Source organism: Cyanistes caeruleus, chromosome 4 (genome assembly GCF_971803275.1).
Source record: "Cyanistes caeruleus chromosome 4, bCyaCae1.hap1.1, whole genome shotgun sequence".
In the NCBI taxonomy this organism is placed as follows: Eukaryota; Metazoa; Chordata; class Aves; order Passeriformes; family Paridae; genus Cyanistes; species Cyanistes caeruleus.
In genome coordinates, this window is record NC_141704.1 from 12,901,501 (window position 1) to 12,915,964 (window position 14,464).

Below are 14,464 nucleotides of genomic sequence, written 5' to 3' on the forward strand. Positions count from 1 at the left end.
ATCCCATCATGTTTCATATATCAATTGAAATTAGAAATCAGAAATTACAGATCTCTATGATCTACTGCTACTCCTTTACATAGACTAGCTGACATATTAATACCTCAAAACTTCTTTCCACTACAAACTGCAGCCCTAGGTAATCATACAGGAGATCCACAAGAGCCAATCTCAGCCCAGCACTAGCTCCACGACAGAAAGGCACTGTAAAGTTTAGTCCAAAGTTTGCATTATGGACATTTTTATAAATAAAAACAAAAGCAGGTAGTAAACATTTTTGAAGCAGGCTTTGTGTTTACATCCAAGCACTTCAGTAAGTGTGACAAATGTTGCCACCTCATGGACAGGTGCAGGGTTTGATCCAGCTCAGCGGTAGGAAGGAAAACAGATCACGGAGATGACTCATTGCTGCTCTTTCACACTCCCCTGAGGGAGGAAGCCAGAGCTTGGCCAGAAGGATGCTTTTGCCACTTGGGTCTGAATCCAGAAGAATGGCAATGCATCCACAATTGGGGGAAAAAAAGAAAACAACATAAAAAGAAAACATAGGAAGGGGCAAGGGGCAAGGAGCTACATATATTCAGAGTATTTGGCCATTTCTGATACAAGAGCAAGGGGGGAAGTCTGTTGATTTTTCCTTGAGAAAAACCTGTAATGTTCAATTTAGGACCTGGCATTGTCTTTTACTGTCAAACAGTCAAAGGTGAGCACTCAAGAGTAAAATATCAGTGTTTTTAAAAGTTTAAAAGTTTTATGGAGTTTTCATGAGGGTTACCAAAATCTTCAGATTCACAAAGGCAGTAACCTCCAACTAGACTAGGAGATTTGAATGCTCCATAAATTGTGTATCTTCTACTTGTATGTTGCAACTGTAGTGCATTCCATCAGGTATTTCCAAGAACAAAGTTTTATGTTACAGTACTATATTGGTTATTCACTGTTCCACCACTTTTGGCGAACTGTTGCAAAAAGACTCTGTCACCTGTTGAATTTCTCCCTTCCTGATGAAAAGGCAGCTGTGCCATCCTCCTCTACAGGACAGAGGCTGTTAGAAAAGCCATTACAAGGTGTGTATGTTAAAATTATGTTCATTCCACATGGCACTCTAATTAGCACTTCATGTAACTGGATAAACATACAAGGAGCATAGAATGTCGAAACAAAAATAAAACATTTCAAGTTTGACATAGGAATAGAACTTTAAGAATCATTTATTTTTTTAAAACAGCTTCGTAAAAATACATTCATAGTCAACATTTATGAATGGTCTACAGAAGACAGTATGGTGACTAATTGGGAGATTCCTATCATCATGATCTCCATGTAACAGGGTAACAGTCTGCCTACATACTACTGAAGAGAAAGAAGTATTTGTACCAGCTTGATTTTTAAATATGTTCTTATGTTTATTATACTTTGCTACTCCACTCTCCTGAAATGGTGGCCTCAGGAAAAGCTGCTTTGGCAGGCAATTGCAAAGATTCCTGTGGAGAGGAAGTGAAAAGACTGGGCATACAAACAACGGCTGCTGCCATGTTCAAAGCACTGGGGAGAGTTCATAGAGCAAAATGCAGTCCTAAGTAAATGGGTTTCAGGCAATTTCAGTGTTAAGATAACATCATTAAGAGTAGAACAGATTGTGCTCAAACCCTGCTGTTTATAATTAACACATTGCTTCCAAATACTCCAGGGTCCCTGGTAAATAGTCCTCTGCTCAGATCCACCCAGACCAATCAGAGTATTTTCATCAGGTTCCATGCTGGGCCAGCACCTGTTTGGACAAATCCAAAAGAGCCAAAATACTCTTCTTTCTGGCCGGCTAAGTAGAGAGATGAACACAGCTTGCCTTAGTCATTGTCACAGTGTCCATATGGCTGTGAAGCTTGTTTTCACAAGAAATCGTACAAGTACTTTATTATGTCGAAGTTCACGGTCCTATAAACAAAAACACAGTATATTAGAGCAATCATCTTCACACTGCTAAGACTTTAACCTGTTTGGAGACAGCACATGCAGGACATTCTGCACCATCAAAATCAAGCAATTCCCCAAAAGAAATGCAAGCAAGAATTAGTGAATTTTTCATTTCTCTCATTATTTACAATATCTCTCTTCTGATTATTTAAACTTTGTAAAATTCTATAAAAGAAATATTGCAACTTCCTAGTAAAGAAAGGAAGACTCATTTCAATAATGAAACAGTAAAAATATAATAATATTAATAAGATTATATTTTCGTATGGCAAACTTGATGTTCTAGTTGGTGATGCAAAGCAACAACCTTTTATGCTATTGAATGTTTTGTTCATCTCCCAAACCACCTGTTTTAGCATGTACTACACAACTCCTTCATCTGTACTCATTTGGAGCCTGCGTTCTTTCAGTCTTGACAGTAGTTGACCCATGTTCATAGCTAAATTTGAAAAATCCAAGAATGCAAATCAATGGGATACAAGATTTTAATGTACAATTTTGTACTTTAATGGCAGGCAAAAAGAAACAGCAGTAGAATAAAACATATAATTATTTTTTTTGTCTCTAAACTCATTCTTCTATACAATCTAGCACTCAGTCTTTAGGGTTTACTGTTTGAATAAATGCAAATTACTGCACATAATGACAAGTATAAAATTAAAAGCGTTTTTTTTAAGTATTCAATGATGCAAAAATAACTACTAACAATACTAAGAGCGATTAGCTAGTGGAATTCTTATTTGTTGGACTACAATCATTTAATATTTATTCTCTGTTCATGCATCAGCCTGTAACCCACTTTTCAAAAAGTTTTTATAAAACATCATTTTGGACAGAGAAAAAGTTTAGAAATCCCCAAGGTACATAATAGGAAATAATCTGTTGGAGTCTATTTATTAATCTAGTGACAAATTCAAAGATACTAACTGCCACTGTTAGACTTGCATGACAATGTGTCACTCAAAAAAAGTGCTTTAGTTACAAGGCTTTCCACAGAAACAAAATCACACACACTAACAAATGCTGACCTTATCAACTAAATGAAACAGAACTGTCCTGTCATAACAACTGGGTTTAATACAGACTTTCTGAAAAGATCTATTATATTCAATAAACACTACAAGAGCCCTACTTCAGCTAGAGAAAATTTATGAACATAGGTCTGAAATTCTTAAAGCCGAAATTATTTCTAACAAAGAAACATCTAACTTAACCTTCAGCTAAATGTTTAACTACTATGTGGTAAAAACCAGAGATATTTCCACAAAGACTGAGCATATGCCACAAAATAGAGCTAGACATGAGGTTCTGTGTTAAAAAAGAGAGAATGTGCATTTCAGCAGTTACAAGTTTTTTACTTCTTTTTACTTTTTTACAGACACAAGTTTTTTTAATCTTTTCCAAAAATAGGTGGCTTTTTTTTAGTGCAAACTTCACTTTTGCTTAAAAAACACAGAAAATGAAATGACAATCTGAATAGCCTGGATGGGGGTGGGGAGGGAGCATCTTTTTCTGACCCATTCTTTGCACTCCTCAGCCTTCCATTAGGAAATATGCTGGAGAAACAAGGCTGAGGTATCAGAAGATTTTAGTGACTACCAAACTTATTTTAGTCTATTTCAGTAACAGAGAAAAGAAGAATCAGATGGCCTGCTTACTTGGTATGTATTTTGGCCTAAATTGCAAAGTAGTTCCTTCTCTGTGACAAAACCAAAACTATTGCACAGATAGAAAATGAAATTTCTTAAAGCACAGAAGATCAGGCCTTCATCCTATAGCTAGTAGCCCCACCCAGGGAAGAGAGCTCATTTATAATGAACTCATGAAACCTTCTCTTTTTATGGATCACTCTCCTTTAAGATTTAATAAATGCTATGGCCTGAAAAGCGTATTTTAATAAAAATTGTAACAAAGGAACAAAGAAAGATTTTTTTAAAAAAGGGAGAAACAGGAGGAAAGCAGAACAGGTCAACTTCAAAACTTTTCTATCAAATTTAAATAGTCCTATCTAGGCAGCAAATAAAGACCTGCAAACTGCTTGGAGGGGGTGAAAAAAATAACTGCTTTCTTCCTCATAAAATGTAGGAAAAGTCAGTTTGGATACATATATATGTTTATACATACATATATATATATATATATACACATGCACACACATGAGACCTAAAGGAAAGAAAACAAGCTAGAACACTGTACCATGCACTGAGCTTTGAAGTGACAGTGTCTCTGACAAGTACTTCCTCCAGCAAGCATGAGATGCATGGCACAAGTTTTGGTCCTGTTTTCTGGCCATCTCTACCTTCCAGCAGCAACTTTAATGCAGTCACTGAAACTTCTAAGGATGTCAAAGTTGGAAGGAAATGGCTGTCAAAGTATCCCAATTCAAGGATCCATCCAACCTGTAACTGTATACACAATGATCCATGTTGCTGAGCAGATGGTCTGCTGTGCTTGGTTCCAGGGGAGCTTTTTCAGGGCATCACTCACAAGTGACTTTACTGCCGGGAATAGCAAACTGACATAGCAAAGCTGTGGAGGTCCTGGCAGTGTGGTCTGGCCAGACCTGAGCCATACAAAGTTTTGTTCTACGGCCTGTCCAACTGAAAATTGAAATTAGTGTATCTGTTGCATTTACTGACAAGACTACTGGACATTTAATAGCTCAGGAGAGAATCATGTGCACTGAGTTTATGAAATACAGCCTACACCTCAGGTTGCTCGGAAGTCCCACATTACAGAGAAGAGTTGGCCTTGGGAACATTTCTCCCTTTTGACACTTGTCATTCCTGGGCTCTGTTCTGGTTATAGACTGTTTATCCAAGACTTGCTAATAAGATGGCAGCAATAGATAAAATATGAGACAAAGGTCTGATTGTTGCTTTTGCATTGCATGCATTTCTGTATTCAAATTATTGCAGTCTCTCCTGATGGATCTCAAACTGTTCTCAGACTTCACAACTGAAGGCTCTGGATAAACAAAGACACTGATGTACCTACATCCACTTACTGAATTAATTTACATCAACACATGATCACAAAAGATAGTCTATGTGCAAGAATTCTTATTACCTAAGTAGTTTTTATATCATACGCACAACACTGTTAAGAACGAAATACAATTTCAGATTCAAATACCATAATGTGCGTTTTGGTAATGAAATGGACTGACATTTTAGAGCAATATTTTCACATGAAGTCCCTGACCTTTATTAAGCACAAAGACAGTATGTTACTGTAACACATACTGCCACCGTAACATAAATCTTTTTCAAAACAGGAATGGATTATACTTACCTTGGGTACAACTTTTCTCATAAATAACATGACTTATTCAGTCATTCTTAGAAAACATCCACAGGTTTTTTATTCTGGTCTGCAAAGAGCTACAGACTGAACAAATACTTGGTCTGAAGTATCTTTCAAGTCAGCACATACAACAGGTAAATGAACTCTTAACAGGCTCACCTGGCAATAGCTCTGATGAAGTCCAGAGATACAGTACATTTGTATCGTGGTCCATCAAGCTGGTCATTCTGGCCAACCATGGATAACAGCTGCAGTGTCACAAGAGAGGTGATCTACAGACAAGAGACACCAGCAATGTTAGTCATTTTTGTTAACAGAAATAGCAGTGGCCAATTTATTATTTTGGGTTTCGGTTTTGTTGTTTTTTTCTTTACATTTGGCACAATTCCCATTTTTCTCTGGAAAGTCAGTCCTACTTGCTCATTGTTCACTTCCACACAGCTCCACAGCAAGAAAACCCAGGAATGTACATACCATTACATTTTGCTTGCCATTACATTTTCAGCACTAGCAGTGATAGACACAGGCTAAACCCTTCATCCTTCGTATCAAAAGTTATCCTGGAGTTTTGATCAGAGGAACAGTAATAATAGGCATGAGCTGAACATTTTCCAAATCTCTGCCTGACAATCAGAAGGGACTAGGATTTTCTTTCCTTTATCCCTGAAGATCACCTTTTGAACTCTCCCACTCAAAGTTGGATATTCCTGTGCCAGATCCTATCACATTTTGAACAGATGGATGTATCACTCTACTCCAGATAAAAAAGAATTTGAAGGTTGGAAAGAAAAGGCTAGAAGACTGTATGCTTAAAAAGAGCAGGGTCTGAGTTGAGAGAAATTTGCCTACAAACACACTACAGTGTCTTGACAGAGCCATTGATTATTTTACTGAAATAGCAATGTACCAGCATACTTTTTCACTTTCCACCTCCAGTGATGGCTGTGGTACCACTGAAGTGCAATCATGGGGTGTCACCACTGAGAACAGCCAGCGCATTCTGACTCAGTTAGGAAGAGACACTGTAGTGATTCCATTGTCTCCCTATCTCCTCCCAGATACCATGGAAAGAAAGAGGTGAAAGGAGGAAAGAAAATTTTTCCCTGGCCTTTGCAATAGATACCACTGACAATTCAGGGCAATGAGGTTACATTCTGTGACAAACTGGTATCTATCTGGCCACAGGTTTCGGTTTCAAAAAAACAGCCAACCATGACCTACTTCTGATTAATGATAATAGGACAGTAAGGAAGAATAAATGTATAAGGAAAGAAAGTGTCAGTTCAAACGTTCAAGGAAGCACATTGCTATAAAAAGCACCAGCAAGTTCTTACCAGTATCAATAAAAAATAATCCTAACTCAATAATAACCCCGCTCTTTTGCTGAAAGTACTTGGTTTTCAAATTTGTGACAGTGCTTGTAGGAGGTAGGAATAATATAATTGAAAAAAAAATTACACCTACCTGTGAAGAATAGAAAAAAAATATGGTACCCAAGAATGAAGCAATTTTTTTACCAGCCTGCACTTAACTTTCTTTCACATGACATGAGACAACAATAATTTGGATGCCAAAATTCTGCAAGGTCTTTGGAGTTTAAGGAATGCTGGTCTACACACAGTCACAAAGACAAATTCCATTTACTTAATTCAGATCTATAATTTACACAATTTATCAAATTTTAGCATTGAGAAAATTTGAGAAAATTGAACTCAGAATACAGCAAATTGCTCAAATTCCAGTTCATTAATCATTTTGCATGTATCACTGACTGGGATAAACCTCAAACTTGTTAGGTTTTACATTCTTAAAATACTCATGAGAGTACATTTTTCTCCATTCTTCATTCAACAAAGCCCATATTCACAATGAAGGAATCTGCTGTAACAATTCCACCCAGGTGCATCAATATCAGCAAATCACACTTGAAGCTGCCCTCATGTTCAGAAATCTCCAGTGAAGGAACAGCAGGAGGATTCCTTAAAGTTCCTTATGACTACAGAAAAAGTCTGCACAGTTTGGAGTCAGATCCATCTCAGGTTTTTGTGGTATATAAAAATAACCTTGCTGCTGCATCAAAAATGCTCCAGCAATACTGCAACAAATTGTGTATTTTCTTTTCCAAGTAGCACCAAATGCCCCGTGAATAACATGAGGTCAGAAATGTATAACTCCCTACTGAAGACTGACTCAAGAAATCTGAACTAGCATCAGACTTGACACCAAGTTTCACTAATGTTCTTGACTAAAGAACTTAACCCAAAGACTCAATATACAAGATAAATGAAGCTACTGATCATCAGAGTAATGAACTTAGGAAACTGCAACCTTTTACTTACTTCTTTCACAATCCTTAATAAATGTCATCACAGGGAAGGAAGTGCAAAAACAGCAAGTCCTAACCCTGAGAGCAATTAAAAACCTGTAGAGAGAACTGCCATTTTCAATTCATGCAGGCAAGAAATAGTTTTATATCCAAAGAGGCTCAGAGGAGACAAAGAGAAAGAACATATATTTGAGGGGAGTAAGTAGGGACCAACTTTCCTACAGACAGCCAAATGTTAGAAGCTAAAATACCTAACTTGTTAGTCTTTGGAGTAGAATTCAACATGCAGTAGAATTACAGATGCCTGGCCTGTACATGGAGAGAGGCAGAGATATCCTAAGGACAAGTCCAAAAGTCTGCCTGCTGAGGGCCCAGCAGCCTGGAGCTTTGTTTGCACAGCTTTTTCAGAGGGTTCAGGGAGAACCAAAACCAGCAAGGGAGTTCAAAAAGCAATGTCTTCTTAATTTTTTCTTGCTTTATACAATAGACCAGGAGAGTTCTGCTGCTCTCAGCCACAGAAATGGACAAGACACCTATTTTGTGCAATGAATTGATAGAAAAGACTGAATTGTGGTAGATGGGGAATTATTAAGTTCCTCTAACGTTCTGTGCTGAACCTAGACCTATTAAAGATAACTGTCTTCACCAAAAGAAACACAGAAACACAAAGTCCAAATCCCTTCTGACACAATAGGCTTGAGCATCTCTGCTGAACGTCTGGCAGGTAACTGGGGTGGCAGCAAAGGAAGGAGGAGGAAAAAGCCAAGTATGGTATTAAATCATCACCAGACCTAACCTGCACTCTAACTGCTTCTGAAGCTGAGCCATTTTGCATAAAACTGCAATCTCTCTTGGCCTACCTAGGAAAAGCAGAATACAGTGGAATGATCTGGGTTTAAGACAGTGTATTTGTAGCATAAATTTAAAATCCACCAATATTCATGTCCTGTTAGTTCTTAAGTTCCAAGTGCCACCTATAACCTAAGCACTGGAAAACAATTACTACTTCAGATATTCAGGTATTATAAAATTTTGGAGGCAATATATTCTTAAATTAAAACACATCAAAAGTTTGAAACACAGATGGGAAAAATATGAATGCAATGCCAAACTAACTGCACTTCTTAGTCAAAAATACACCACTGCTTTTGAATTTTTTTTAACTTCCCTTTTTTTTTTTAAATATCATGGGTACAGTGGCTCCATTTCATTATCACAAAAGCTTGAAAAGAAACATCTGGCAAGAACAGACTAGAAACAAGCCAGAAAAACTGTGTGGGTGATATAAGAAAGAATACTTATTGAGAATCTTTTGAATAAAAGAAATTACAGTTGAAATAAATATTCTAGAATTATTTTTTTAATTACTCAAATTTGTGGTGATTTAATATTAGCAAAAGTTAATAATTAAATGAATTTTTCTACAGGAATAAGAAATCTGAAAAAAAAAAACCAAAACCAACTTACTGATCTGAAAGATGTAGAGAGATGGGTTTTACCAGTATGTTTAAAAATAAGTGATGATGGAACTTGCTTTGAAATATATTTGTGTGAGAAACCTGCTGCTGAAATCTTGGGTCCAAGGTGAGGATAATCATAAAAGCATAGCAGACAATTTTTCCCAGGAGGAAATGACGACTCAGATTGCTTCTGGAGATTCACTGGTCAAACATGGACATTGAAACCTCTGGAAAAAAACAAGCAACCCACAAGCCATCCTTCAAGGCAGCTTTTTTTTTTCCTATCAGCCTGGACTAACAGATGGGCCTTGCATCATTCCCCAAGCAGACACAAAGACCGGCTTTGTGAGCACATGGCTGTGTGGAAGTGAGAAGGATTCCAGAAGAAAGGGCTGTCTGCTGAGAAAGGCCGGGCTCTTCCCAAAGACACCACAAGAAGCCAGAAAATATTCACTGAAGTGCAAAACATGAGCAGAATTAGAATCCATGACACAGGGAAATGCACGGTCAGCTTGGGTAAGCAATGGCAGCCTATCTAGGAAAGAGTCTGGATGATGTGTGCATCATATCTTAAATCCATAGGATAAAACTAAACAGAAAATGATGCTGACTATTTTGGGGTGGAAGGGAAGCTATTTCCTCAGAGATGTGATTAAAATCTCACCAAGTGTACATTTTAAATTCGACTGGAAAAACATTAATGAAAGGAGGAATAATTTCAAACTGGCAGAAATATACTAGATGATCTGTTTTTTTTCATCTCCACAGTTTATAATATTCAATTATCTTGCCCAAGATATAAAATTAATTCTAACTCTTCAGTCTGGCTTACTGTCACACACAGATTTTGAATGTCAAATGTATCAAGAAACTAAGAATTTTCCATATTCAGCACCATCAGACAAGGGTTCTACACTCTTTCACAGTCACATGAACGGCGCTTTGCAGCACCATCATCCTGTGGCTCTGAAAGCCTGTGCACTTGATCAAAACCTACGACTGCCAGCAGTCACATTTGGGCACATGGAAAAACCTCTGCTATGCAACAAGGTACTTGGAACACCTGATACCATTTACAAAACACATTTCAGTCAAAATGATTGTGCAATACTCTCCTGGAGTTAAATTCAATGACCTCAGTACAAATTATGTGAGTGTAAAAAGCTGCTCAAAATTATTTCAATGAAAATTATAGCCAGAGTATGCTCACATGTCAGCCTTATTTGAAAAGCTAAAAGATAACCATACAATACTACAACCAAATGTATTTAAGACAGCAATTCTTCAAAATCGTTTTTATAAAAATTATTAAAAATAAATCAACATTTTTCTGAATACTTGTATAGAACAAACAGGTTTTGATACTGAATTACATTTTGGACAAGGCTTTTAATGCATGAAAAAAATACAACAGGAGGGACAACCCCCAGCTTACTTAGGGCCTTCAGGCCTGCAGTTAAACATTCATTACAACATGCTTCAGCTAGGTATTCTACCTTTATCTCAGCATCCACCTCTATTTTAAAACTATATTATGAACACAGACAAAATGTTTCTGACACTAACAGAGACACCAAGAGACACAGCCACAGCCTCAGTGCTGCTCCAGAGACAGCGTCCTGTGCCCCTCCCTTTGGTGACACATGTAGGTGGCTCTGCAGGATGTGATGGGGCAAATACAGCGACCCAGCCATCTTTGCAGTTTCTTTTATGAATGTTTGCATTTGATGTCTTTCTTTGTCCCAGATTAGTTTGCAGTTTTTGTGTTTCTGTCACATAAATATTATTTCATTATTTTGTGCTGAGTCTCCAGGACCTGTATTTCATTTCACTCAAGGCAAATCTATGTGATTTACAGATTTAAACAAGTGACTCCATTCGCTTTTTCAAAGGTTCATCGTATCAGTGATTTAGTCATTTATTAAGAAGCCAAAACTTCCTTTAGTCTTTAAAAGACAATCCAGAAGAAATGTTTATTTACCCTCAAGTACATGACCTTGAATTTCTTGCTGTTAAACTCATTCTGTTTGTAGCATACTCACCACCTAAAATATTTTTCTTGTGTCTCTTCAGAACAGAAAAGTTTACTAAACCAAATGCATATAACATTGAATTTTACTAAAAAAATCTTCCAGTTTTTACTCTACCAGTCATTAGAACCATTCACACACGGTATTTTCTCCATCGTATAATCACTCTCCACCACCTCTGCCTTATTCTACTTGGTCTTACCTTTTGTGTCCCATTTACACAAAATGATGCTTGACAAGGAACAGTGCCAATTTCATACCCTTAATCACGGGATAAATGTGCATATTTTGCCTTTTTCCTTTCCCCCTCCTCTTTCTGCACCACTCCACCGTCTCCTGTATTTCAGAACACAGGACACCTTTCATTCTAGAAGCTGTCTTATGTCTAGACCATTCTCCTGCAATTGGCCTCCCTCGTGGCTTTTCTCTTCAATCTCTAGAGAAACAAATGTATTTTCATATTTTGAGAAGACACTTCCCACTCTTGCTCTATTCATATTCATATTTTAGAATACTTTCTCTTCAATAAGCAGTCTATCTTCTAGTGTTTGTTTGGCGACTGACTAGCTGTGAATCTTAACTCGTCAGTGCAGCTTCAACTCTTCTTTGTACTGTCTCATAATCTCTACTCCTCACATAGTATCTTCCCAAAACTTCTATTTAAAAAAGAAAATCAAAAACAAAACATACCATATTTTTTCTAAAATGGGGACACTGAATCAAGATCCAGGAACCATTCCAGGAAACCAAAAAGGCAATTTTAAAAAGCAAACAAGAAATCCAGACGGAAGTGCTCTTCATCCAAAACTATAGTTAATCTGTAACACTTTGCCTCTGAAAAATCAGTGCAGTGGTAGAGAATTTTGAGGAGTTAAGAAAGCCACACAGGGCACATTCATGGAAGCAAATAAAACCTTGGGCTGCTGAATGCAAACAACATCACCTCTGTGGCAAGCATTTAAGCCACAGGTAATAAGAAGTTGTAACATACACAGCTCATCCTCTGCTTTCTGGTCTTATATTTCTTCTACTCATTTGATATTACTCAGCAGTAGTGAGACAGTTTTACTGGCTAGGAAGTAAAACAGTGGGTAAGCCCACTTTCGGTCTGACTTAATGTGCCTGCTGTGATGCATTCATCAAAGGTAAAATGTATCATCTACATCTTCTACATCCTATCACTCTGTTCCTCCTTTTAACCTTCTCTTGGGCCTCTGCAAGGGCTCTCTCAATATTAATTACTGTATTCTCCCCATACTTTGCAGTCTTTATAAAAACAAAAAAAACCAACTTGATGAAAATCCAGCTTCCCCCACCATCTCCTGAAAACCTTCCTAATATGTCAAAAGCATTTGCACAGATTAGCCTTGCCCACTCATTGTTACAATAGCATCACTTTTTAAAGCAGTTCAATAATTTATTCATTTGGGAACTATTATTAAAGGAATCTTTCAAAGTGTTAATGAATTTGCTTTCTCTTCATTATTTTTATTCAATACAGAAATTAAGAAAAAGCTCATTTTTTTTTCTCTCAGCACATTTACTTCAGCATTAATCAATCTGCCTAATAAGGAGGAAAATAAAAGGCAGTTCACAACACACTTTGTCTTGCTCTGCTCATCATCTTTAAAAAGAAGTATAAAAACTCTAGATTGATGCATGGATAAATCAGTATTTCTGAGTCAGTTCCCTCACTTTGAGGATCAATTAAAGTACTTCATAAAGGTATGAAAGGCATGCTAGAAATTTGCTTAATGTGGTATTTTCTGAAAGGATCAAATTATTTTCTGTACATGAGGATTATTTGGAAATATTTTCAGAAGTTTGTTAAGACTCCTGGAAGTGATGACAGGAATTAATTTTGATACTCAAACCCAAGATTTGAATGTGTCTGCAATCTGTTGAAGATGTTTACATCTAATTTACTCTTTAACAATCAGGAAGCACATAACTCCTAAGGAGAAGGACTACAGATACGAGTTACAGACAACTAATTCAAAAGTACTCCCCTTTCTAGTTCATACTTCCAAAATCTGAGAAACCGAAGATGGTAACAGATGGTCAAAGGAACACTTGGGGAATGATGTTTACAGTTAATGTGATTACTTAAGTCAGGTAGCTTCACAAAGTGGACACCAGACAAAGGCTGGCTATTTTTCAAGGCACAGGCAATAGCCAACACAAGTATCCTTCTGCCATCCCCTCATTCATTTTTGCATCAGACGAATCAGGTTCCAGGCAGGCTTTTTTACAAGATAAGTAGAACAACAAAAAGACTGTTTTCCAGAAGAAAACCTTTGTTCAACTGACCAAGCATTTTAATTCCCCGAATCTAGAAAACTTAGATATTGCAAGTCAAGTTCTATTAAAAACAGAAAAATAGTAATGTTAGAAATACTACCCAGTACCTGTGATACTGATAGGACTTGATATATTTACAGAAGGCCCCTAAATTTTTAATGCATTTCAGTAAATTATAGAACTGTGGACACAGAGTTACCAGCCTTTTACTGCTACATGAAGAAGTTCTGTTTGTAAATACCATTTTGAATTAAAAAATAATTCAAGCAATTAGGATTTCAAAACTGTCCTGAGGATAAAAATCAATCTTCTGTACTTGGCAAGAGCAGAAGTAATGAAATTAAGACATTGCTCAGAATCAGATGTTTGGGAGTATGTCCTAAGTCTAAACTACCTTTCCTTCTCCAAGAAAAAAAAAGATATTCAGTCTGTTTAACTACAGTATATTTTTGGATGATTATGATGATTGTTTAAAGAGTATTGATCCAAATATTATATAAAGAAACAAGATATTAAGAACTCTTTAATTAAAATAACCACTCTAGGAATATTTGACCCAAATACTTCTGAAATACAGATCTCAGGCATTTCAACCACAAGAATAGAAAAATGGTAAAATACACTGTAGTCCCAAATGGGAGTCTTCTCTGAAAAATAACAATTTAAAAATTGTTACACACTGATTTTAATATCTGTTAAATACATTCATTTTAAATCTTGAGATTTTTAAAACAGATCTTTAGAGACACTCCACAGTAGCATGCTGCTTCTCAATTACAAGATGCACTGCAGAAGACTGCAATTAACTCCACATTCACTATTACTAGATAAAACTGAAAATTTTAGTGGTTCTATAATAGGAATAAATAGTAATAAAAACAGGAGTAGAAAAAAGCTTGTATCAATTGCTTGAGTGTGTAAGTACAACATACTGGTACAAAACACAAATCCTCCCTGGACCAGTCTGCTGCCTCTTGAAAGTACCAGCAATGGAAGCTTAGGGAAGTGTGTAAATCATAAGGAAGGAAAATTTCCTGACATACTGGCTCCTAGTGTTCTCAACTTCA

The 14,464-nt window shown here is 36.7% G+C and overlaps 1 protein-coding gene across 5 annotated transcripts in view; it reads right to left on the minus strand.

The window, feature by feature from the left end:
• Window positions 1–1,193: 1,193 nt before the first annotated feature.
• The window catches only part of ORC5 (origin recognition complex subunit 5), a 63,091-nt gene continuing 49,820 nt past the window's right edge, over window positions 1,194–14,464 (minus strand). For all 5 annotated transcript variants that reach the window (XM_023918951.2, XM_086886704.1, XM_023918953.2 and 2 more), the window contains exons 14-15: window positions 5,440–5,552; window positions 1,194–1,935 (exon numbers count right to left, since the gene is read on the minus strand). In XM_023918951.2, coding sequence (XP_023774719.2) covers window positions 1,890–1,935; window positions 5,440–5,552 — 159 coding nt within the window. In that variant the 3' untranslated portion in view covers window positions 1,194–1,889. The remainder of the gene's footprint in view (window positions 1,936–5,439; window positions 5,553–14,464) is intronic.